We start from the raw sequence: 26,863 nt of genomic DNA, 5'->3' as shown, positions 1-26,863 counted from the left end.
AACTATTTATTTGTATAAATATATTCCCATGTAACAAGTGATGCACAAGCAATAGCTCAGCATTCCCAGCTAGCACCCTGAGCAGTGGAAGAGGAAGACACCAACTCCCACCCCCTTCAAAACTCCTTTCATTTGATATAATAAGGGATGGAATATTCCTTTGGCCAGTTGAAGTCAGCTGTCCTCATCCTGAGAATGGCCTTGACTCTGTGCAGCATTGCTTAGCAAGCAACTACATAAATGTTGGTGAAACTAAGACAAGTAAGGAGGACTGAAAACATTCAAATGTCACTCTTTCAAAATCCCAAAAATGAAAAATGGGAATGTGCTTTCTGAATTTAAAAAGCATGTCAGTGGGGTTTTTTCTGGCCAAAAGTTAACTTTGTTTTTTTTTGTCATTACTTTTTTGGAAAATAAACTGTTGTGCTGAGCCAATACTTCCAGTATTGCAGTGAGAAGATTCAGTTGAGAAAAGAATAAACTGCAATCAGAATGAAAATGGATATTCAGAAATTATTTGGAATGCCAAGGAAGATCTTAAAAAATTAAGTTAACGTGGCTAATTCTTTAGAGCTTCCTCAAAGTCTTGTCTTATTCCTGTTTGTAAGAGAGAGGAATGATGAAGTGTTGTACTCGAATTTTCTATCTGAAAATATCTGCATGATAAGCAGTGTATTATCTTTTATATTTTACTTGCTAGAGTCATTATTTCTGTTTTTTTTTTTTTGTCTGTATCTTGGTAAAATCTACTAGTTTAAGGATGACTTCATGATATTCTGGTCACAACAGAACTTTCTCAGTATCTGCTTATTTTTCATATAGAACTTCAGATTACTCCCAACACTTCTCATACTGAAGAAAAATGGGAAAATGATGACAAAGTAATTTTATATCATGGCTGCTTTTACTCCCCATGTGACTAAACAGATACATATGAAGACCATAAGTAATAATTGCATGCTTTCCTCACTGAGCAAAGAGTTTTTTGAATAACAGATGTGTTGCTTTGTCACATAGGAGTTATTTCAGACCACAGTGAAGTGAACAGATTGCTTATGGTATCTCAAAGGACATGAAAAGTTATTCTTGATCATCACTGTTGTATTTAAGTGGCATTTGGAATATTTTAACACTGAGAGCTTCAATGTTTGGTACAGATTATGCAGCAAACTTAGGAATAAACTGAGCTGGAAATAACAAGTTATTCCAATAGCAGTACTAATTAATGTATGAATATTAGGCCAAATATAAATACGGGGATGTTGATTCAAATCAGTGCTTAACAATTTCAGTCGCTTAAGTGAGAAGCTGTGTGTTGGCTTGAAGTTGTCTTCAAATGCAAACTAGAACCTGCTTTTGGAGTTTGTGTTCCGGTGTTGTCTACAGGCATGCCTAAATTTGTGCAAAAAAAGAAGTCATTTTTATCAGTTCCCAGAAAGAAAGGAAAAAAATGTTCTGAAATATTTGTATGTTCTTTTAATGCTTGACAACTGGGATTTGCCACATATCAGAAAATCTGGGTTTTGTTACGGCTAGGATGATAAATAGGTAGTTATTAGGTTATTCATCTGACTAAAGATTGTGTGGGCTTTTCTGTATGAAGTTTACAGTGAAGAAAACCATGTGGTCTTTTTTCCCCTCTCCTTTTGGCTCACTTCAGGTTTGTTCTCTATATTGTCCATAGCTGGTCATCAATGCTGCCCTGGGGTTTGACACGTTTGTCGTTATGAGACATGGACTGAAGAAACCCAAACAGCAAGAAACTGGCAGCGCATGTTTCAGCACTGCCCCTGGTCCTTCTGACCTTTTGGGCTCGTCGCTCTTTTCAAATATCCCTGGCTACAAGCTGGGCTGCTATTTCTGCAATGATGTTGTGGCACCAGGGGATGTGAGTACAGTGTTATGCAAATGGTGACCATTGTGTATCTCTTGTTGAATTGAATTTTTATTTCCTTTAAATAGCATTTCATCAAGGATTCCTCTTACATTGATTTGCACAGGATTAAGAAATAGTTTATCTTTTATTTGGAAGTTAAAAAACAAAAATGAAATGAATTGCAAGTCACTAAAGATATATTGTTTAGAAGAACAGCAAAATCACTTTTTTAAAATTATATATCTTTCTAGTCCACCAGGGATCGAACGCTGGATCAGCAGTGTACAGTCAGTCGACCTGGATTAGCCATGATAGCCGGAGCTCTTGCAGTGGAATTAATGGTTTCTGTTTTACAGCATCCAGAAGGGTGAGTCATTTCAGAGAGAGATGCTCCTTGAGAAATCAGTTACTTTATATAATCTTTTGGGAGAAGAAGGAGGGGCTATGCGTTAAGTAGGGGAGTTCTGTAATGCATTGTTGCCTATAAATTAATGTGATGTATGGATCATGTATTATGTTTTACTGTAGTGTAACGGTATTTAAGAGAGAACTAAATGATCAAATCCAAGTTTTGTCTTGGAGATTGGCAAGTTTTTTTTTCTCTGACCTTAAAGGTGTGAAAGTATTGAGAATATTTCAAAAGAAAGTGTTTTCTGTGAATAGATCCCTTACTCAAGAGAGCATTTGAGTGTAATGATGAGCTGTCATAACTACTTTTGTCACAAGAAAGGCGTTAAGATAAGCTAAATACTTCAAAATCCTAATTAAAACTAAGTGCATATGATGCACAAATGTCTATGGAATTTTCTAATCTAAAATTTAGGTTTATTTTCTGTCTTTAAAAGCAATGAAAGAGGAAGTGAATTAAAATTTGAATGCAAGTGACTTACAAGTGTCTGACTGGTTCTGAAGATTTTTGTATTCCCATGCTGGAGCTTAGTTACTGTGAAGCAATCTTTCCTGATAGCTTACTTTCCAGATTCTAAATTGCAAGCTGAAATGAAATGCCTTGTAGCTTACTGGAAACTTTGACTGTTCAGTATGTTGTCTTGTTCTAATTTTCCTTCTTGGATTTTTGTCAGTGGTTATGCTGTGGCCAGCAGTAGTGATGATAGAATGAATGAGCCACCTACTTCTCTTGGGCTTGTTCCTCATCAGGTAAGAAATCTGTGAGAAAATGATTTCATCTAAAATCTTGGTACTGATATAAGACACACATCACAGCTTGCCTCCTTAAAAATGTACTGTATGCTGATCTGATTCCATTCCCAGAAGGGACTGAGTCTTCATATTTGGATTAAGAATAATTAAGAGTAATGCAAGCCAAGGTTATAGTGTTGCTGGCAGTGCTTCTATCCCAACACTGCCTACTTACCAGGAATTTATTTGGAGACAGAGCCACTAGCAGGCAGCATGAATATTACAACCTCTGCTTTGTTCTCATCAGAGCTAAGAATGAGCATCTCAAAGTTGCTCTTATTCTTCTTTTCAACCCTAGTACAGATTAAAAAAAAAAAAAAAATCAGATCCAACCAACTCATAACTGTTACAGTTCTCTAAAATACCCATGATTTTCTGATGCAGCACAGAAGTCTTTATGATGTACTGATCCCAAGCTGCAGCTATAAATTTGTGTTTAGGATACCATATTTCACAGTGATGGGTAAACTGACTTCATTAGTTATATTGACAGGGTCTTTAAAAAAGCTATCTACTGAACTTAATGTATTCATATACCCTGGGATGTATCACTGGGTATTTGAAGTTCTACACTCCTCTTGCTTTATACTGCTTATTCATGTTTTACTCCGAGTAAAAAAAAGAAAAAAAAAAAAAACACCAACAAAAAAACATTTTCATTCTCAAATAAGTGGAATTTTGGAGTTCTGTTAGCTTTTTGTGTGTTCAAGATGAATTTTGATTCAGAAAAACCTAAAAGTGCTGCTGTGGTTTTTTTTTTTTTTTTTTGTGATCTCCAAGTAATCACAGCAATAAGTAAAACTGGTCTGTTTTTGTTTTCTGATAGTGTTGTGTAGTAAGCAGTAACATGGGATCATCACATGAAGTGGGGTCCTTGAGGTTCGCTTGTGGTCCTTTCTGTTAACTGGAGCCTCTCCAGGTCACTTTCAGGAGTTTGTCTCCTCACACCCATGGAGTTTTTTGTTTTTGCTTGTTACAGTGGACGTAGGGGGTAGTTCTGCAAATACTATTACAAGAAATGGTCTAGAATTTTAAAATCGCATGTTAGTGTGTTGTATCAATGGCAAAATCTAGGAATGAGCAGCAGTTAATTTTGTCCACCTCTAACGTATAATCTGCAATGATTTAAGTTCTTACACCACGACTTGTCACTTAGTTTTGCAGTCTGATAGCTCAAACGCCAGGTGGTGCTGTGCCTCTATCTTAAATAATCTGGTGCTCAGATAGTTGTATCATTATTTCTATATAGAAGTGTAATATATGCAGGTATAAATTTAATACAGCTCTTAGTGGTGATCTTCGCTGTATTCAACTGTATTACCCTAAATATTCAGTAAAAAGATAAAGAATAGCTATAATTATGTCCAACTCATAACATTCTGGAAACCTGTTTTTTATAGTTGTAATTTTTTTCACCTTCCAGATCCGTGGTTTTTTATCAAGATTTGATAATGTTCTTCCAGTCAGTTTGGCATTTGATAAGTGCACAGCCTGTTCCCCCAAAGTAAGTCTGAGTTTTTTTGCTGTACTTGATCTGTGTACAGAATGGCTTTGCTCTAGGTCACTTATAAGATGTTATAATCTGCTTTATGTTTGACGTTTTCTTAAGGCTTGGAATCTGTGTTCTCACTTCAGCTAAAGCTCTGTTGCCCTTGTATTCTTTTTGTAGCTGCTTTCTGGTTTTGGGTTGTTTTTTGTTTTTTTTTTTTTTTTTTTCTTTTGACACAACCTATTAGCATCTCAGCAAAGATTTTGCTCACAACTGGAAAAAAAAGAACTCCCAGCAGATTAGGGACAGTGCATTTCTGAAATGTTTTGTCGTGTAAATACTGGTAAATGTTTGTAGCTTTATAGCAGGGAATAAAATTGGTTCTGTTTTTTTAAGAAACTATTTTTGGTGCCCAGTGAATAAACTTAAATTTACCTGTCTTGAATTTAGTATCATTATAAATATATTGTCTAAATTTGTATTTTATGGTATGAAACAACATACAAAGAACACGTCAAAAAAAACTAAACAACTTCAGTAACATTTCTTTATTAAGAAAACTGCTTCATTTTGATGCTAGCGTTGACAGTCCTGAGTCACCTAATGGATTTACAGCTGTTGCTAGAATCTGACCTATGTCCTGCCAGAACACTGGGGCAGCTCACTAAATGTGTCTGTGTGAGGCCTCCTTTTTAGTCTTGGATTGTTTTCCTGTATTGTGGCCTTGAAAAGTCCTTCTGGCAGGTTTTCTATGGCCATGTAGTGGAAGGCTCAAAAGCTTTGGGATAACTTGATATGAAGATTCAGAAGTTTTGACTCATTGTTTGGCCTGCTTGCAAGTGCCATTAATTTAGTTAGCTTTTATGCACCTAGAGACTGACTGCAATAATTTCTTTTCATTGTTTCCACTGTGCTTATCCTTCCTGTTTCAAATAGCTATCAAAAACTCTTGAGGGACTATCTTTTCTTTTTTTTTTTTTTTTTTTGAGATCTTAAGATGTTTTGCAGAAACTATTTTTGTACAGTATTCCTGTTATTTTTTCAGGCTGTCTTGGTGTGTTTGACAAGTTTTGATGGAATTATTGTGTCCATTTTCTCCTCAAAAGTTCAAGCACAGAACTTCAATCTGCTGTTATTTTTAGGGATGTGTTTACTGTCTTAAGTAGTTGAAAGCATAGCAGTAGTTAAAAAAAAGTATTTTCTCTCTGTTCCAGAAGTATGATTGGCAATTTCTGTTGCTTTCATAAAAAAAAATATGTAGAAATGGGGAAAAACTGTATGATGTTGGAGTCTTTGAAGTTTTAGAACAAGCTTTTCCTTTTTTGTCTTTATCTCTGACCCAGGACATTGATTTATCATAACACACATTGATGTAGATAAATTAAATGCAGGTATCAATTTTTTGTTAGCAAATCATTTCCTCTTGGAGGTCATTTTAAGAGAGCTCTGTTTTACATAAACAGACTTGATGATTTAATAAAAACTGACTTGGATTTTAGCAGCTGTGCTATTCCCAGAGAGATCACTTTTCATGTGGTTTGAGGATTAAATTACTTTTGTGCTGAAAAAGTTGCTTCATTGGCGCACGTATTTCCTTACAGTAGAAACACAGCATTTGTTTACTTTGCTAACTTTGTTTATTAGTGTAAGAGTATGTCACCCTGTATTATCTGGACATCTGATGCTAATACCTTGAAATGACAAATCCAGTTTAATTATAGCCTGTACGATGATTTTTGTTTGTTTAAATGCTTTTATGCCAGCTTTACTATAAATTCAAATGTATGGAACTAGGTTCTTTCTGATACGATTGGATTTGCTGCTAACTCATTCTGTTTGTTCTTATGTCAGCATTCTTGTTCTTAAGCACTTGTCACTCTTCAAACACAAAGCTAATGACTGAGGAGCTCTTTAAAAAATGTAGTGGTACAGCTGGATGACTTGGGAGAAGCTGCTCATGGTCTGTGTGTTTAGAGATTACGTTCCACTTCGTTTTGACTCACAGTTTTTTCTGTTTCTGAAACTGAAGAACTCAGACACCCTAGCAGCCAGTGGTTCCTTACCCAGTATTGTCCTAACCAGGCTGCATGCCAGAGGAGTTTCCCACAGGCAATTGTTGAGGAATTTTGGGATGATCACAGCATCTGGGCCAAATTTTCTGTGTATGATTTTCCCCCTCTCTCTTGTGTTGAACTAGAAAAATTGTGTTCTTGAAAGCATCTTTCAAACTAACAGCACTGCACTTAGCCTGCTTCATAGTAGGTCTGAGGAGCACTGTAAGCTTTCCTTTTGCACTTCTCTATCCATGGTGAAGTTATTTCTCTGAGGGGAGAGAGTCCAAAGTTCGTTGGTTATGGATACTTGATTTTACTAACTGCTCTCTTAAACAACAAACATCTTTGACTTATTACTTAGTGTGCTAATTAAGCTGCCCCTTTACCCGTTGGGAGTGAAATAAAGTTACTTTCTCATAATATTATGGTGAAAAGCATATTCCATGTAAAAACAGAGTGGTCTTGATCCTTGCAGGCATCTGGCTAATGCCTTGAAACATGGATGTTAAAATATTTATCTTACTGTATTAACATGAGCAGTTTATTATTTTTTATTTAGGATAATGAAAATTTGCCTGTTCTTGCTCCTCCTGGTGCATCCTGAAATGAACCGTAGATTCATGAGTTTTCCTTGTGAATTCCCAGAGTTGAATGTCAGAGAAGAGTGCTGATTCCACCCAATTTGGATTTGCTTATCCTCTGTTCTCTTGTATAGCGTACAGATATTTTCTCTCACGTTCAGATTTATAGTCAGTGTTTTGGTAAGCATTGTAATTTTCCTGTAAGATATTTTTCTACTTCCCTTACTGATTTTTAGCACTCAGTAATGTTACTGACTGTACCTTTAAAGGCTTCCCCAGTTTTTTTTGCATTTCATGAAGGGACAGACACCAGGATCAGGGATGACATACCAGGCACTGTTTGTTTTCAGTCAAGATGTTTCCCTGCCCTTGTAGATGTTTTCCCTTTTTAACATCCTCACAATAGATTAAATGCTATTGCTGTGACATTTGCTAAGTGCTTGCATTGCATAAGTTATTTATGAGTGTCTCAATTTTGAAATCTACCATCATGCAGACATAATAATGTGTTTGTTTTCATCTGCTAACTGCTTTGCATGCATTTTTACTTTATAAAGTTCAGATCAGCAATGGCAGTAACCTGCATTTTTCAGAGACTTTGAGTTGATATAATTTTAATTTCAGCAATGCCAATGGTACTTGCTTTAGCTGCATTGAGGAAAGGTTTTTTCTTTCTCCCAGTAATAACCTGCATATTTCTCAATTAAAATATTGCTTTGATGTGTAAGTCCTGGGGGAGAAAAGGTTTTCTTTATTCTTAACAAAAGAAGCTAACTCTGGCATGGCTTACAGGGAGAAATGTTTGTCATTCAAGAATGAACACTGCAAAAACTTACAAGAATGTAAAGAATAATTTCTGTTACTGTCCTGTGACATTGAGATTGAATCTATTTATAACTTATTTCCTGAACTTAAATGTATTAACATTTGACACTTCTGTGCACAGTGCAGCCTGAGTATGAATACTGGATAGATTACGTACTTAAAGAATCCATCACTAACACATCTAAGCGTGTTTTGAGTATACTGAGTTAAATGTAATACTATTTTGCTCTTAAGGTAACATAGGAAATTGTTATTTGATAAGTGACATACAGAAATGTATCAAGTCTTTTTATCCTGCTCCTCAACAATGGACAGGAGGAGGAATCAGGATTGTTTTGCCCAAAACTTGTGAAACTTCAGGCTGCCCTTTAGCTCTTTGGATGTTGATTTTAAGAGAATTGAAATAATGTGTTTTAAAACTAGTTGCCATGAGGATGTTTTTTTTTCCTCCCAATTGCATGGAAGGTGCACATTCTTGAAAATATTGCTTGGTCTTATTATTTCAAAACTAACAGACTTCAATTATAAAGTCAACTTATGCTACATTTTGTTATCTCAAGCAAAAGGATATTAACAGAAGTAAGCTATGGTGCTTGTAAGGAGTGCTGCATCGCACACTAAAATGATCCATGGGTGTGTCCATTGTAGTCAAACTTTGTTCCCTTAGAGGAGAGCAATATGATCAAACACAAATCTAAGAGGTATTAACTTTTATCCTTATTTTGTGAACAAAAAAGGGTGAGGAATCAGAGATGTGGTCTTTAGTACATGGGGTGGGTGGAGGAGGTGTCTCTACAGACAGCATGGATGAGAATTAGAAAATGGATCTTAGGAAAGCACTGGAGACCTAATGAGTTGGGAGGTTGAGCTCCTTATCTGTCGTATACCTGAAACTGTATGTGACATTATGAAATATATGTAAGTAGAACTGCATATGACAACAGTGTCTGACAAACCTTCTTGGGCGTAATGATGTCACGTTGGGAAAGGTAGAAAATATTTCTGCTCAATCTTAAATCATACCATTTACAAAAACTCAAAAAGCAGACAGATTCTGATGTGTTATTGCTAGAATGTAAGAGTTAAAAATGATTTGTACTGTTTTTCAGACTTTTGAGGTGCAGGCTGATTGACATTTAGGGAGAAGATAGCTCCAAACCGACTCCCAGAGAGTCTGCAGAGAGAGGATTGAAACCAAAATCTTGCTTATGTGTCATATGGTACTAAATAGAAAGGAGGCTGTCTGAAAAATTCTGTCAGGTCCTGAGAAGGATGGTTCAAACTTTAATGAATACTGCTGCTGGCAGGCTCACTTGTTGTCTTCTCCCTGCCCCCGGGCACCACGATGCTAACAATCTGTAATGAGCCATTGCTCTTAGCCCTTCTGTTATGTCTTCCTTGAAACTTTCAGCATGTCTGCTAAAGAAAAAAACTTCTTTAATCAATTTGTTTGTTTTCTTCAACTAAGACAAATGTAGCAAGCATATAATAATTGAGGAGATGTTTCAAATTAAAAGCTCTAGTTGGAGAGTTGTTTTCCAAAAACTAGTGATGTTTAAAAAGAAAAAATTTGCTCACTTTTTTTCTTTTTGATCATCCTCTCATGGTCTATTGTAACTAATTCAGAGTTACAGCAGAGACTGGTTTGTTTCTATTATTACTTATATTTGGAGGGGGAAACCTGTGTCCCTTTTTACGTACCAGTAAGACACTATCTTAGCTCATGTTGTTAACATATTAAGAACTGTATTAAGAACTGACATGGCTTACAGCAAGTTAAAATCGGTGTTTTGAGACGAAACCACTCATCCAAATATTTTCCTGTGGGTGAGGACTTGTTTTGGGCTCAGGCCTCTCAGCGCTGAGAGGAGGATGCATTTTCAAAACTTCTGACTTCAGGACAAGTAAATCTTAGCATCTCAGAGGCTAGCAGCTGTGTGTGCAGTGCCAAAATGTTTGTCTTGTGTGTGGGTGTTTGCAACTGTGTTTAAATGTTGAGAACTGGAGATTTGCAACTTTTATGTTTTGCTGAGTAGAAGCAGCTTTTATTGCCCAGACCTCTGTCCTAAGTTGTCTTTTTTCTTTCCTAGCCAGTCCATTTGTCTTCATCGTGCAGAAGCTTTGCTCCCTGGGTGGCAGATGCAACCATTAGATAACTTGGGGAGTTTAAATGCTACATGGCATAAAATAAATGTTTAAACAATGTAAAACAACATTCCTTCTCTCGTTATTATGGTTTGGGATCTTGTCTTTGAGGCACAAGGGAGAAAAGAGCAAGGCCTGTTGCAGAGCGTGTTTAGAAGCTGCTCTCTAGTATTGTGTTCTTTGCAATGGAAGTTTTGTTTGAAAGATTATAATGGTTTCTCCAGGAGAAGGGAGAAAAAGGAACAAGAAGAGAACGTAACACTCAAACTTGTCTTATTCCTTCTTTCTTCTGCTCTAGAAAATCAGCAATTATACTGTTAGTACTGTTGGTTTAGGAGCAGTAGAGCTGCTGGATTAAGAATCCCTTTCTAGCAGTAACATGCTTTCTCTCTTCAGAGAAGAAAACAATTTTATTATCCTCTTTCTTTTATTTGTTGAATTTAAGTGGTTCCTGATGTTTAAGTGAAATAACATGTTGATTTTATGTGGGCCTAGCAAAGTAATACATTGGATAGAAGAAACAAAGTGGTGTTGCAAAGAATCATAAAATTTGGCCTAAGCAGCAGCTTGTGTGGCTGTCTATATCATGGAGTTAACTAGTTTCCTTGTTCTTGTGTTAAACAACATGAAAATGTTTTTTGAAAAAACATTTTTCAGTGATCCAAAATGAATGCAGAACATCATTCTAAGCAGTTGTAACATGGTTAAGGATTTCATTAACCATTTTCTCTCCTGTCAAAACAGAAATCTTTGTCATCTGAACAAAAGATGAAGCTTCCTTTTTAAATATTAACTCACATTAAAATAGTGTTTTGAAGAGGAGGAGGAAACCTGGCAGTGTTAAAAATAATTGATTTCTGCTTCTGGCTGGTTGTGTTTCTGCTGCGTTCCAAATACATTCTTGGAGTTTTTTTCTTCCTCCAACTTGATTCAATTTTGATTATAATCAGTAAAATGTAAGAAGATTGTCAGTAAGTAGGAAAGAAATGGCATCACCATAATTTTCTGGTATTGATGTGTTGTTCAATATTTGTGTCCAGAATACAGTCTGAAGTTATTCTAATGGCAATTTAGTGGTTTTGTCATCTTTCTGTAGAGTTCTTACAGTGCATCACTAAAACCAAAACTGAACTAAAATAATTTTGAATTAAAAGTAATGATCGTGACAGGCTTTGTGTAAGACTTGCAGAAACAAAGTTGGGTGATATTGAAAGATGTAGTTCAAATAATTCTGTGGGTTTCTTTCTGGAACTGAAAAGGGCAGTTGTACATTTTGCTGGATATGAATATTTGTAGTTTTTACTTTTTACTTCCATACATTTTTGCGTACTCACAGCCAAACGTATTTTGTTCGTTGTTGTTCAGTTATACCAAGGATTCAGTGCGTATTCACCGAAGGAAATCTGGACACAGTAAGATGAGGGATGCCTTAAAACAAACAAGAAAACCAAAACCAAAAACAAAGTAGGATTGGGGGAGGGCAGGATCTCAAATGCTGCTGTCTGGAACATATCTACCTCAATATTAGTGACTATTTTACAAAGTCTTTTACTGTGTTGGCATATTTAGTGCAATGAGGCAAAATACATTTTCATATCAGGTATGTACTAAGTGTTAATTATCAGCAGATCAGTTTTTCTTATATACATCCTAACCTTAAAAACTGGCAGGGTTGAATGGAAATTTGATTCTAAATGTATGAAAATATTAAGGAATGCAGGTGGTTGTCCAAAGCATCCTTTTGCACTGATAATTCTGATAGACATGCACTTCACTTTTATCTGGTACAGCACATTGGGCATTTGCAATTTGGGCTACAGTTTTTCTTTTGCATGCCAAAAAGTAACAGCAACATGCTTTGAAAGAACAAAAATATACCTGTTTTCCTCTATTCCATAGTCAACTCTTGCAACACTTGTCTCATGGAAGTGGGTGATCATGTGAGAGTCTGTTTGCATTTTTCTCCTATCCTTTAGGTCATATTACAACTTGCTTTGTTATTCTATCATATTCAAATAGTATTTAAATGTGTAGATTTTAATATTGGAATGATGTACAATGAAAATAAAAGTAAATTATATATTGCAATTTCATGAGATTAAAGAGGTAGGGACTATATCTTTTCCTAGATAATTTTATTTTTTAGTGCCTTCATTTTTTTTTTTATCTGTTGCAACTTCTTTTCTTGCATGCTTCTCCAGCATTCTTCTCATTACACTCTGACAGGAGGCTGTCTTCATCTCTACCAATTTTCTGTTGTTAAACTTAACAAGTTGTGAGCCTCATTTTGTTGGGCAACTGTTGCTTCGTTTGCAAATGCTCATTTAGGCATGTTTCAACAGTTAAAACTTAATAAAGGTTTAATTTTAATACATTTTTTAATCTTTCCATCTATCTCTGACTTTGCCAAAATTCTTCCAAGATGCATTTTTGTATTTTCTTTGGAATTGGAAAAGAGTGAAGAAAATTGAATTTTGGATGATAGTAAAATGACTAAAACTGATGAAATCCAGTGAGTTTGGTCTAAACGCTATCCTCCTTCTGATTGCTGTATTGTATAGGTAGTGTAGTGCATCCAGATGAAAAAAATAAATCTGCTCTTCAGTAATCTGTAAGATTCTGATTTTTAAGTTAGAGATCTGGTTTTAGGAGCTACTGGGCAAGAGCAAGTTTTAATTAAGCAGTAGTTTTGAGTCCTTGGTGTCTGACAGGTCAGGCCTTACTCCTGGATTGCTGATGGCAGGGAAGGGCTGGATGAAATAAGTAACTTCATTTGTAGGACTCAGTCTGCACTGACTTCTTGCTTGCTTTTGAGCACTTCAGAGATGAACCATCTCATCTTTATAAAATGTTATTGTATGGAGAACCAAAACAGTATTCAGTGCAAGTGAATTTGCTTTTCTGTCAGAAGAACATTTAGTTCATCTGGGGATGTGCCCTTATTTTACTTCCAGCTTTTAGGTCTTGTGTGAGGAACACGAATACAGTTTCAGAACTGTTTCTTCAAGTCAGCAATTAGAACTGTGGTACTGATGTCTCTCCTTACATATAGATAACAAGAATACATTATCCTGCCACAGTTCACCAGTAACCTCAGGCATTATGGGGGAAAAATGAGGACCTCGTGCAGCTTCTATGCACAAGATAGTGACTAATGCTAGTATGGACTGGAACCAAATATGTTGTTGAGTGCTGATGGGCTGATCAGCGTAAATTTTGAACAGGAGGGCAGAATGGGTATAAAAGTAAAACTGTAAGTATGCATCAAGTGCAAAATGTGGAGCAAGCAGGAGGTGCCTCTTAGGTGACTGAATAATATGTATCCCAATTTAAATAGATCAAGATCTAATAATATTGTCTACTTGAAAAATTCTTCTATTTCTGTTTTCTGTATCTAAGTTGGTGTTCTCTTCTACTTTTCACCCTCATTACTATCTCTTCACTTATATTTGCTAATGCTTCCAGACAGGGATGTCTTAACTGTTTGTACATTATTCAGTCGAAAGGGTTTAGAAGGTGTCATTGTTTCAAACAGTTTGCAAGAAATAGTTTAGAAAATAAAATAGCTAAAATAAAAATTTAAGTGCTTTACATATTTATATTGGTCTATCAATTTGTGTCAGGAAAATGGTATATGCACTTTGCCCTGAAAGTAATTCCTCCCATTTACATCTGTGGAAACTAAGAGCACAATGGCACTATTTGATAGAGCTAATTCTCAGCTTAAGAACAGTTTTTTCAGCATAGACACCACCACTAGCTGTGCATTTTCATCAGCAATGACCAAGAACCTGCATGCTGTGCTTGTAAAAATCTGCACTAGTGGAGGTGACCACTGTTGGTGTCACCACTGCTGAAATGCACCACACTCCCTGTGCTCACATCCTTGATTTGGTTGCTGTGAACATTCAGTAAGTGTGAGTTAATGTCAGTGAGTGCCTTTTTTTTTTTTCCCCACATGGAGAAATCGAAGGGCACCACTTTGCTCTGTACTCACTTCTGTGTGAGATACCATTCTGTCTGACTGCTCCTCTGCTGCCATCTGTCATACAGCAACAAAATGTGACAATATTGATGGGATGGTTCAATCTCTACTGCTATTCTGTGAACATCTGCTGCTGTCATTGTGGGCTAACGTAATAAAATACAAAGCATTACTTTCAGAGCAGCCCTTGAATAAAACATGTCAAGGTTATTGCAGAAAATCTCAGAACACATGTAATTTTGGGAATTCAGTTTGGACAAAATTGAGTTTAAACTGAGATCTCTTACATTTTAAAGAATGCTCCTTTCCACTTCATTATTTAAAAGAATAAAGTGAAAATCCAAGGTTAAAAAAATCCTGTTGAGGGCTTTTGGGTCTGGCTGTTCTTGAATAAGCTAATGCTCCCATCTTCCATCAGTTGTAATTCAAATCAGCGCCGGTAACAGCAACAGACAAAACACATTTGTGTCACCATGTTTCTACTCTAATTTAAATCAGCAATTTCTTAAGTTTTCAACATAAAATTGCACTTTAATTACCGTTAGGGTTTTCTACTGATATGCTTTCATTTTCAGTAGTGATTATGAGAAGGTAAGAGGAAAGCTGTGCGTGCAGAAATAGTTTTAATTATTTGAACATCAGCCAAAAATGATGTCAACCTTGCCTTGCGGTTTATAACCTTCCACTGTTTTCAGAATACCCTTCTTCAGCTTGCACCTGGAATAAAGCTTTTCGCAGAACTTTGTTTTATGATCTGGATTTTGAAAGTACATTGTGTGTGGATGTCCAAGTATGGATGGCCATTCATATGCACATTAAGGTAATACTCAATGCAGTATTACCTGAAGATCCATCTTTAGTCATCTTTGTATTCATAATAACTCTGTAGACTTTCCTCTTCCAAATCATGAACTGAGTCTCTTAAAAATCATATGGTCCTCAGAAAAATTCAATTTTCTTGTGGTGTTTGTCGTGGATGGATGACCTTATTAGGCTGTACATTTTTAGAATGGATCACAGGGTTGCTTTATTGGGATTTTTTTTCTTTTTTACAACTTCTAAGGACTAAATGGCAGGAAAAATTGAGACCCTCATGAAACAGCAGGACTCTAGGAGCCAAGGATATTTACATATATATTTTTAGGAAACCAAGTTATGGGTCTCCTGGTAAAAATACTGAGATTTTAGCACTGTCGCCTTTGCAACTGCCTGCACCCATCGTGATGGCTCTTTACTTCATTGTACTGCCTTCTCACTTAAGAGAATTCTCCACAGCCTTATAGTCTACGGCTAAATTTTCTGTTTTAACTGCAGTTATATCTGGCTTTGAAAAGTTTGAAATCCGGCAACTTGTTTTTATCTAGTTTTCCAGGCAGATGTTGAAACCAAAATTTCTGTTTTCAGCATGCTGAGATTCACTCTAATGTTCTACTCGTTCTCCACTGTCTCTGATAGATAGATAACAGTCTGCAGAAATATATCTGGGTTTGTACATGTTTGTTACCTTTGAGAGGGAGGCTTTGAAAGCTGAGTTAAACACAGCAGCCTTATTGTTTTTGAGGTGTGTTATCCATGGTTTTTTGTTTTTTTTTTTTTTAAACTATAATTATACTAATATTAACCTGTAAATTTTCTTGTGGAAGCAAAGCAGTACCCAGGCTCTAAATATGCTTGATACTTAAATACTGGTTTAAAAAAAAAAAAAAAAAAACCACTAAAAATTTGTGACAGAACTGAGCCAGTATTACATGAGTTGTCAGCCTGTTGTGATTAAGGGTTTTCGTATGCTTCTGTAGCTATATAGTAACATTCATCCTACAAAGCATTCCTGGAGCCAGATTCTCTTTTTTGAATGCCATTTTACTGAGCAATTCTTTGTAAAGAATGCTATTAAAAAGAATATAACACCAAAGCTGTACATCTGTTTCTCATTTTGGAATAAGTTTTTACTCTCAGGCCTTCCGTTTCTTTCTCCTACCATGAGATTCTCTTTTTTTCTTCCCCATTGGTAAACAGACAAGAATAAAATGACTGCTAAGAAAATGTAACTGATACATACCGACTCAGAAAAGTCTTTAGGAATGCATTAATTTGTGAAGAAGTGTGTCCACACCTATTACAGTGCCATTGTGTATGAAATAATAATAATTGTAGCCCTGATTCTGTGAAATGGAGACTGAAATCAAAGCTGTGGTGTCAACAGGGGAGGGGATTCAAATGTGGTAGAGAAGAAGGTGATGTTAAAATTTGTTGGGCCCTGCTGAGAGTAATTTTCACAGACATAATGCACATAAGGTTTGCTACTGTCTAATTCTCCTCTTGATCTTTGAAAAGTGACTTGCAAGTGAGAAAAAGATGAGGGTTCTGTAATAAATCTGTATTGTTCCAGCTGGCCTTGCTCAGCAGAAGAATTATTACTTCTAGTTCTCTTTTTTTGCTGCTTTGCAGTTTTTTCTGCTTGAGAAAATTTATTGTTACATGGTGACACATCAGCGTTATGACTGGACAGTGATACATTTATTCCCAGAAAAAAATCCTAAGGGTTTTTATTTCATTTTTGCTGTCATAGAGTCATTACTTTGAGATCAATAATAATAAAAATAACATCTCTCAAGTGTCTGTCCTTCTGGAAAGCAGTTACTCAGATGGTAACTGGCACCAAGTATGCTGTTAGCAGTGAAGAGAAGAATTAAAAAGCAAACTCATGCTAATCAGGAGTTTGGGCCTTTGGACTCTGCTGGGCATGATTAAGGAGGAGAAATTTTCCTTTCCACACAGCTCCAAATAGGGCGTCGATTAAGTCTGGAAATGTTTTAAGTTTTTTTTTTTTTTTTTTTTGGGGGGGTTTTTTGTTTTTTTTTTGCTACTTGATGTCTAGACTGGCTTTATTCCTGACAACCTGCAGAGTGTGCCTGTGTGGTCTTCTGGCACATGAATTTGAGATGAGTTGTATTTTACTCTGTTCTTTTCTCCTTTTGAGGTATGTTCAGTGACGACTGGACAAACCAATGCCGTGTTACATTCATCAGATGACAGGTGTCACTAAACTTGCATACTAAAGGCTAGACATGGGCAGGTTAATGTTTATTCCTTCTGTGGTATTTATTGTAAAGTTTTAATCATCTGATTTTGGAAATAAAGTCCCTGAAGATGGCAAAAATGTTGTTTCAATTGCTGCCTACATTAAGACTATTTCATTACAGTGTATGCTACCTTTAATGGTGCAGCCCCTGTTCAGGTGGCGTGCTGAATGATGCTGCCTGGTCGTTCTTTGGCTCCTCAATAGCTTTTTCTCTGAGTCACATGGCTGGAATTTTCATTTTAAAGCTAATTAGCAGTTATTCTATTCAGCAGACCATTCCCACTGTAAAAATGTTTAACAGCAAGTACATTTTTTTAGTAAAGTTTTTCAGACTTCTTCGGGTTCTTGCTAATACAAGAAAAATACTCTTTGTTATCATAGGCTTAGATTTTTGAGATAGCATCTTTCCTCAGCCAGACTTGTTACCTTAACCCAAGTTTGCCGTCATAATGCTATAGGAAGTCTAGAACGTGATTTAATGAAGTTTCTTTTTTGTGGGGAGGTAAATTTTCAGATCTTTCCATAATGCAAAACTTCGGGCACGTAAAATATTCCTGTATAACTTCTTAAAAACAAAACCCAAAAACCCAAAGATTCAATTCACTGGGTACAAAAATTATCCCCCTTTGATTCATAGTTTTGTGATCTTATTGATGTTTTCCTAATAGGCATTTTGAAAGACACTTCATGAGAGACTTCCTAGCCTCTTCCGCAGCAATTACAATACTAGGAATGAAGAAAAAAAATTCCAGTTGATTCATCCAAAACTCACCTTAAACATTTTAAATGTCAGTGCAGTCATGCGGCCTGCTTTATTTGAGTATGTGAGAATTCGTTTACAGCTGTGGCAAGGAACGCAGAAAGGTTATGCATATTTATGTCATAAACCAGAGCAGTTTATACGGAGGACCCTGGCAGACTGAAGCAATGTGCTCACTGAGGAAGCAATACCTGGAAATTTGCGCTTCAGGCTTGAGTCATGGCTCTTTGGAAATGAGGATCAAGGCATGTTTACCTGAGTAACAATAAACAAGATTGGAGGGCTATTCAATAGACATTTGTAATGGTACATAGTATGGTTGCACTCCATTTCCCGTTCCATTCTGTTTGTTTGCATATCCCAACAGTGTATGCCTTTTCTAGGTTTTACCTTTGGGGAGAGACTATTACATGCTATAATGTTTTAGAATGTGACTATGGTTTCATTTCTGTATATTGTTTTAATATGCCATTAAACCCGGCATAAAACCTTTAATATGCCTGTAACCTGGCCAACATCACTAAAAAGATGCCTCCTGAGTTCTGTATTGTGGTTCCAACAAATATCAGTAATAGCAACACATTTGATAATGCTGCTAGCTTCACAGATTCCAAACAGGTAAGACTGTGAATGTAACCAAAGTTTTATAAGCTGTGGTGTGTATGCAGCGTTTCACAAAGAGCCAAATGCAAGAGACCTCAGCACATCTGGTATTATAGAGTTTTGGAACATGAAGTAGTCATCAAAATATATATACTTACCTATACTGTAATTTCACAATGTGTATAGTGGATAATATTAGGAGGATGCTTATCAAGTGGATACTGCAGTTTTTGAAATCTCTGCATTGCATCACATACAGTTTGTCTTAGCGTGTTTGTCTCAGGAATATGCAAACAAAAAAATGCAGTCCCATGAAATACAGCTAAGCAATTTTTTCTGTTTATTGTTTTTTCACTTCTGGTCACACGTATTGGTCATTGCACAAATGCACAAAAAGCTGAATAGAGTAAAAAGAATCTTTATAAGGAGCAGTTTCTCCAGATGTAGTACAAGAACTCAAAGTGCAGTTTTATTGTAATATTTTTTTCAGATGCGTATATCATGTTTAAGAACATGCCAAACATTTGTCACAGTTGCTTACATCTGACTTCTTACTCTTTATGGTTATTTCTATTGATTCTGTTAGTACATTTTGGAACCTAAGTATGGAATAGGTGCTTTTGCTCTTAAGTGGACATTTAGTGTGATTGACTAAATGAGGAGCCAACTCTTTTTCACTTATATATATTGTTTATATTATATAGACATTTTTTCATATATATATATATATATTTATATATATACTCTAACAATTGTATCAGCAAAATGTAAGTGGTTTTTTGAGACAAGCCCGAATTCCTGTAGGACTTGGGGAAGAGCTCAGTGGACCTGTTTTTCTGAAGAATGCTGTTGACTGTGCAAGTTCCCACAGTTTTAAGATTATCTGAGGCCTTTAGGAGTTGTTAAATTACAAGAGAGTGATATTGTTGAGTGTAAGTTGTAATTCTGGTTGAGATAAATGAATACATACCGAAACCATTTTCTTGTCCACCACCATTCTCTTCAATTTCTTTTCTTATTGTCTGAAGAATAAATGATTTGGGGGCCAGGAGGACAGGGATTGCCTGTTTGTTTCAAACCTTGGAATAAAGCTTACATGGTTAGGTTGTGTGTTAGAAGTGCAGTGCTTCCAGTTGTTCTTTCTCTTTCTTTTCTGGAGGAAGTGAGTTCCACCAGTTGCAGGGAACTTGTCCATCCAGTGAGAGTGGATATCTTTAAGGAATATGTTAGCTGTGCAACTTTCTGCTTCTCTCACAAAATAATGGAGATAGAATATATACTGTGAAAGAATGGACATCTGCATTCTCTGCAGCAGTGTTCTGTATAAAGGCGTATTGGGTGTTTTACGCAGAATTGTTCTGCTAGAGCCTTACCTTATAGTTAAGTGATACGTTGGAACAATCTTCTGCTGTGTTTTATGTAACTCAAATCCTTCCATGACGTTGGAACACAATTTTGTTTTTTCTGTGTCATCTGTTTTGTTATACACTTAAAAATACCTTTAAAGCAGGAAACGTTAAACATCACGTTTCTTCCTTCTTACCTCCACTTTTCCCACACTTAGAAACTGAAGTGAAAGAAATGATCATTCTTTCTTCAGTAATTTTTACCTGTGTGCAGTGTGTATTAATCTTCCAAATGCTCAGAAAACACTTACTTTTATTCTGTGATGAAAACAAGATGATGAATCATTTATTTTAAATCCTCTTCTGTTTGTCTATTCATTTGTTTTTTTGACAGGTCCTTGACCAATATGAACGTGAAGGATTTAATTTCCTAGCTAAAGTTTTTAATTCCTCGCATTCCTTCTTAGAAGACTTGACAGGTCTAACTTTATTACATCAAGAGACGCAGGCTGCTGAGGTAAGAAAACCTGCTTTGGATATTAAAGGAAAACCAGGTGGTTATTTTCAGCTGTGCAACCATATGAGTAAATGAATCATTGGTAGAATCAAGCATTAATGTTTGATTTACAGGATGATTTACATGAGCCATGTGTGTATTCCATACAGTGAGTTAGGAGGTGTCCTGTAACTGTTGTAGAATGAGAAATGCTGATATGAGAATCTTTTCTTTTTTCCTTTAAGGGCAGATGATGTACAGTGATGTAAAATGGGATGCATTTTAACAGCCAGTTAGAAATGTGCAGCACTGTTGATAAAGTATACCAACATTAGGTAGTCATGATAGCACAGAGCCCACTTTGAACTTATAGCCACAGCATTTATGCAAGTTGCCAGGTGGTTTTTGCTACTGGTTGTGACTGAAGATTAGACATTTTTGAAAATTAATCAGAACTTTTTAATATCAGAATTTGTAAGTGTTTATTTTGAAGAAAAGAGTTGACTTGTAGTATGTGGTGTAAGATCAGTTATCATTTTAACTCGGTCTAAATTACAATAGATATGCTCCTTCATGGATTGCAGTGTGAGGAATACAGTGCTGTTCATTTATTCATTTAGTGACAGAAGTTGTGACATGGAGTTAAATGCGTGTTCTGCTTTTAGGAGAGATATACCCTGTCTTAAAAGTTGTGATATTGAGTCTCTTCAATGGAAAAGGGTATCTGTCTTAAAGTTGCATTTAATAATATTTATAATCCTTCCTCCATCTGTGAAAGTCTATACTCCTCAGCATAATTTAATTGTGGTGCAACAGTATCACATGGATGTTTCCAGAGTTGGCTTTAAAAAGTGATTATTTAGTTACTGTAGCCTGTGCAAATGCTATAACTGTTTTTTCAGCTGCAATTGACTCAACGCTTTTACTTAATAAGGTTTGCAGGAATAATAGTGACTTGACTCCCTGTTTCATGTTTTAACCTTTTAAAATAATTGGAGCAGATGCTGGAGACATTAAACCATAAAATACTTGATGGACTCTTAAATCAGACTGGTGATGCCTACAGAAACTTAGCATATATGAGGGGGATTCAGCAAAGCAAAACAAATACTCTTTACCAGGTGCTACCCATTAGCAATAAGAGTGATTGTAGTCTGCCATACAGGACTTGTAGGATGCTTAGAAGTCAGCTAATGACAGTATTAAAAAGAATTATTTCTGCCCTAGGTAGTAATAAATTGTTTTGCAGGTATTAATTTTTTAATTCTGCTGCTTCATACTGCATGCATGTGTATGTGTTTTTTTTATAAAGTTTTAGCCACTCTTTACAGAATGTAGAATCTGCTGGAAGTTTATTTTGTAAAATAACTTTGTAAAGTTCAAAGTTTATCACAAATATATGGAATTAGAGTACTTTCAAAAATCTTTGAGTTCAGTAGTGAGGTTATGTAGCGATTGCATTGCTGTCATGGAAAGACAGAGTAGTTCTATATAATAAAGCATAGTATAATTTTGTTTTGCAGATAAAGTAAAAATAAAATCCTGCTCAATAGAATGATGATTCCTTAAAATCTATGAACAGTTTATACAGCTGAGTTGGAAGATTGCTAGATGACTTCTCTGGCTACTTTTGGGCTGCTCACAGCAGGAAGAATACTCTAAAATTTAGATGTTATTGATTTAAGATCAGTGCTCTCTAGAACAATTTAAGATGTTCTTGATACCTGGCATTCTAATGAGTGCAACAAAAGTAATAAGCCATACTACTTAGTAGTAATCCCATAAAATGTCTTTTATGGGATACCAAGTATACTGAGAGTTTGATTAGGTGCTCTTTAACCCAAGGTGAGGCAGGTTTCAAGAGACACGTATGGCCAACTTTGATGATTAGAGTATTGAGTGTTTGGCTGTTCTACTGTTCTGGTGAGAAATTACTTGCCTTTCTGCACTTTCATTCTTCAAAGAGGTTTCGAATTGTAGTTTGGTTTCTAATAATTGAAGATTTCCTTTCTTTCTATTGAATAGAATTTCACCAAACAATACGTTTATTCCTGTGATGAAAGAGTTCTTTTTACAATTCGTATAGAGTCACTATAGAGTCACTATAGAGTCACACTATATATAGAGTCACTATAGAGTCACACTATAGAGTCTTGCAATTTGTATAGAGTCACTGATTTGGATGAAATGATTTGTTGATTACATTTGGCTAATAAATTTGCATCAAACATGGAAACATGCATCTCTTTATTTTTTTTAAGAAAAGGAACTCTCTTAAAATCTTGACTCATCATGAGCCTTTGAAGAGGTGTTTTACTCAGGCAGTTGTCAGAAGGGTTGGAACTTTTGTCACTCTTGTCCTGCGCTGCAGCAAATTGCACCTAAAGTTATATCATTGGCATTTTATTTACCTAAGCAAAGCTGCTTTCATGAAGTATGTTTGTATAAATACTTCAATGTACAAATTTTTAAACTGGTCTTGAGGTGCTCAATAGAGGCCCTGGATGTGCCATGCATGTTCTGTAAGAGAGGCTGACCACATTAAGGAAAGCATTTTTGGATGATCTTAAGTTTCTATGAAAACATTACCTTCCCCACATGCTTGGTATAGACTGTGTTTGCCCAGACTGAAGCAATACAATCTGCAGTAAGATATGCAGGACTTTTCACATACTAAATGCCTTTATAACTTGCAGTGTTCAGTTTCCTCTTCCAGTGCTGTGCTGTTGACCCAAGTATTAACAGCATATTAAAATTACTGTATACATTTTAAATGATTGGTATCTGTATAGCCATAATTCAGTGTTCAACAGGAGAAGAATCATAACGCAAATGAAGTTTTGGTTCTAATTCGGTACTAATCTCAAAATAATGGAGCACCTGTTTCTTTAACGTAAGATGCATCAGGAAATTATAAATGTTCTGCATGGTTTCCTTAGTATTACAATTTACTGAGTAAATATTATTAGCAAATGCTTTTATTCTGTCTTAAAATGACAGTAAATTTCAGGCTTCTGCTTTCTCCACATCTGACTTCAATTGAGGTTCCGTGGAACATTTTTTATCTTTTTATACCAGTTAGATATTTATGTATGGCTTCATTAAGAGACACTGATGACACATGTGGCTTTGAAAGCCAAAAGAAGCTGTGGGAAACTCACATCAGCACTTAGGCCTTGTTTCCACAGCATCCAGTTCTTGTTGGGATCTACCTGAGCTCACTTAAGAATTGTACTCCTGTTTTCCAGGTCACTTTGTTTCCTTGCTCCAAACCAGAACTTGCAAATGTAAGAATTAATACTTCGAGGGGAAAAAAAAAACTGACAAAAACCACGAAAAGGAATGGAATAGTTGATGATTGACTCATACCGATATGTGGGTTAGCAACAGCTGCTAACTTATCTCATTTATACATGGATTTTATTTAAACTGTGAATTACTGTCATAGTGCCAAAACATTGATAGAGTTTAAATCTTTCTATATATAAATTTTCACCATAAGCCTTGATTAGCTGTAAAATGGGAAGTACTGCTCTGGGTGAACTCAGTCTTGTCGGTTTTCATGTAAGGGGGAGAAGGCTATGCAATAAATAGCAGTCAGTGCCTCATTTTATGAGTTGTAATAAAAATTAGCTGTAGTAATATAGCACTGTTCAACGTGCTATGAAACTGCTGTATTACTGGTATATATAGTCTGTGTTCCTCATAATATGTGCATAGCATTTGAGCACAAATGAGCATAAACAGCATTGATCAGTGGACATACTGTTCTATGTCAGGCATTTTCTATGAAGAGAGATCAAGGTTGTTTGTCTTGCTCATGTTTCCTGTTTTAACATGGGAAATGGGAAATTCGAGCATGGGAAATACAGTTGCAAACATACTCTAATTTTCTTTTTTATGAATTAATTTAATTGCTCTCACCAGATCTGAACTTATGAGTACTCGAATTGACAAAGTAACACTATAAGATACTAGAATATTCTTAGTTAATAATTAATTTTAATTGAAAATGCACAAGAAATCTTTTCTGAACTGCTGTAACTAAGCTGTAAAATCTGAAGAAGTGATGGATTTGATGTCTATAGAAACTAATAGTGCCTCTAGAAAACTCTTTGTGCTTAATCACATTCTTTCCTACTGTGTTTCATAAGACAGAAGGAGATGTACCTCAGTTTTCGCCTGTAATGGTCCATCACAGTGGATTAGTGTGATTTCATTCAATTTTTCATAATCTCAACATTCTGATATCGTTTCTGTGCTAGCTCCTGACATTGCTGAGCTAGTTAGCACCAACTGTCACATGTGACAGAAGAAGACTGAAAGAGCAGTTCTTGGAGTTAACCAGTGATAGGGTATGAAGTTTGTGCAAGTACAGCAGAACACCTGCACCACGATAAATATCCCATCTCAAATACTCTTTGGCTTTGGCCTAGAGGTGAAAAGTAGGTGTTACATAGGGAAAACTTTTTTCTTTGGGAACTTCTGATGCTTGACTGAGGCAGAAATGTTGCATGTCTCTGTTGCACGCTGTCTTGTTTCCATTCCCTGTTTCCATTTCACCTACCTGGTATTTTGGTGAGGAATTTTTGGTGAGTGCTGACTTGCTTGCTTTGACTGCTCTGTTAGCAGCTGTAGACAAAAAAACAAAACAAAACAAAACAAAATCTACAAATCCAGAGCTAAAATATAATCCCATGAAATAGGCAGTCCAAGGAATTAAAAATTCAACTAGATTCCTAGATTTCCCGTGGAGGTAGACTTTGGAAAGTGCTTTTGCTCCATATTCCTAGAGATTACTTAGAGTGTTAGCATAAAGCAGTTCTCAACACCATGCCTAAAAACTGGTATGGAGTCATACCAGTAATGTGTCACTTCGAAACATAGAAGCTATGTACATGAATTTCCTTTAAATTCTCATTTGCTACATCTGGCAACTTGCAATTTGTGGGAAGTTGCACACTGAGATTGTAAAATCTTTCTTCATAATTGAATCCAGATGTTTTTGGCTTATTTGTTCTCTCCTTGTACTCTGTTTCCACTTCTCCCTGTTGAGAGGGCACTGTTACAACAGTAACCGTGTGTTTGTGAGAGATACTTAAATGACTAGGAAGAGACACTAATAACTTTAAACCTGTGGTAGATCTTACACTCTATCTTCTTATTCTGCTTAAAATGGTAAAATTCTGCGTGTTGTCAGATAACAAGTATGCAAATCTCCATTTTCCTACTCATTCATTACTCTGTATTTACAGCAGAGAGGCTTTAGCCAATGGCAAGCTGATGGACATGTATATAATGTACTGTACCTAGAGCTTTCATGTTCTGTTTGCAACGATTCAGGTAGCCTTTGATTCCTGTCAGTACTTGCTATGCTAGATTTATAATGAAGACAGCAGTCCTGATGAGATTTAATGAAATTAAATGCCACTGAGGTCACTGTTCACTTCACTGTTTAGTGAAGGCAATAACAACAACATAGAAATGAAAAATGAAAACCCAGGAAGAGTCAAAGTGCTCTTTGTCTGATGATAATTGGGTTCAGAAATCCCTGGCTTTTAGTAAATAACCTTTTAAAATCTTGATAATCTGCACTAAATAGATGTTATTTTGTGCTTTTATTTAAAAGAATCACGTAACTGTGATTGGAATCTGTTTTTCTCTGTAACTGCAACACTATCTATAAACGTATGATAAAGTTCCCAGATCTCCTTCATGTGAGATCCAGCCAAGTGATCTTGCATACATACAGATATGTCATGTCTTATATGATTGTGTCTAAAAATTACTATTTATTTTTTTTCTGCTGCCATAACTCTTACTTCCTACTGTCTTGCTATAAGGAAGCCCAGAAGCCCCTCTTGAGATACAAGAGATTAAGAAGTGTTCATAATTCTTGAAGTAACCTCAGAAAATTGTATCTGTTTTAAGAACACAGTTCCTCTGCTGGAATTCTAGTGAATGCAGGATAGTTACAGTGAGCAAGAAACTGAAGTACTGAGACAGAAGCGAGTGTGTAACAGGAGAAGTAGCCACGGTCCTGTAGGTGCGGTGCTTTCAGCCTCCTTCCTTTTCCTTCTCAGGATGCTGATTTTTCTTGGCTCATGCTGTAATCAGCTTTCCTTCCTTGTGAGTATGGGAATTAGATGTTGGCAATGAAAGGAAGAGTTGTGTTTTCCAAAATATCCAGCCAGTTTTGTGCAGAGGTGGCTTTATAAAAACAACGCTTTCTTTTGGGCTAGACCTCAATTTTGAACTAGGTAATATCATTGCTAAAATAATAGTTGGCAAATTAGGATTGTAATCTGTTTGGTTCCTTTTAGGGGAGTGGTGATAATTATTCCAGAAAGGTTTTTGAATTCTGTTGATTCCTTTTTCTCTACAAGAAAAATCTCCAGTAAAGAAGGGAGAAGTGATATAA

The 26,863-nt window shown here is 36.0% G+C and overlaps 1 protein-coding gene across 5 annotated transcripts in view; it reads left to right on the top strand.

Annotated features, from left to right (window-relative positions):
• The window catches only part of ATG7 (autophagy related 7), an 87,244-nt gene that overhangs the window by 17,281 nt on the left and 43,100 nt on the right, over window positions 1-26,863 (top strand). For 2 of the 5 annotated variants that reach the window (XM_042823860.1, XM_042823859.1), the window contains exons 14-18: window positions 1,685-1,888; window positions 2,128-2,243; window positions 2,959-3,034; window positions 4,500-4,580; window positions 20,341-20,463. In XM_042823860.1, the coding sequence (XP_042679794.1) occupies window positions 1,685-1,888; window positions 2,128-2,243; window positions 2,959-3,034; window positions 4,500-4,580; window positions 20,341-20,463 (600 nt within the window). Of the gene's footprint in view, window positions 1-1,684; window positions 1,889-2,127; window positions 2,244-2,958; window positions 3,035-4,499; window positions 4,581-10,115; window positions 10,221-20,340; window positions 20,464-26,863 lie in introns of those variants that run through there. The other 3 variants (XM_042823861.1, XM_042823863.1, XM_042823862.1) reach the window with 3 other exon arrangements.

The sequence above is a fragment of the Centrocercus urophasianus genome, unplaced genomic scaffold (assembly GCF_019232065.1).
Source record: "Centrocercus urophasianus isolate 14NV4802_14NV808 unplaced genomic scaffold, USGS_Curo_1.0 seq_22, whole genome shotgun sequence".
In the NCBI taxonomy this organism is placed as follows: Eukaryota; Metazoa; Chordata; class Aves; order Galliformes; family Phasianidae; genus Centrocercus; species Centrocercus urophasianus.
The sequence above is the reverse complement of the archived record's forward strand: the minus strand, read 5'-3'. Positions and strand labels throughout refer to the sequence as shown.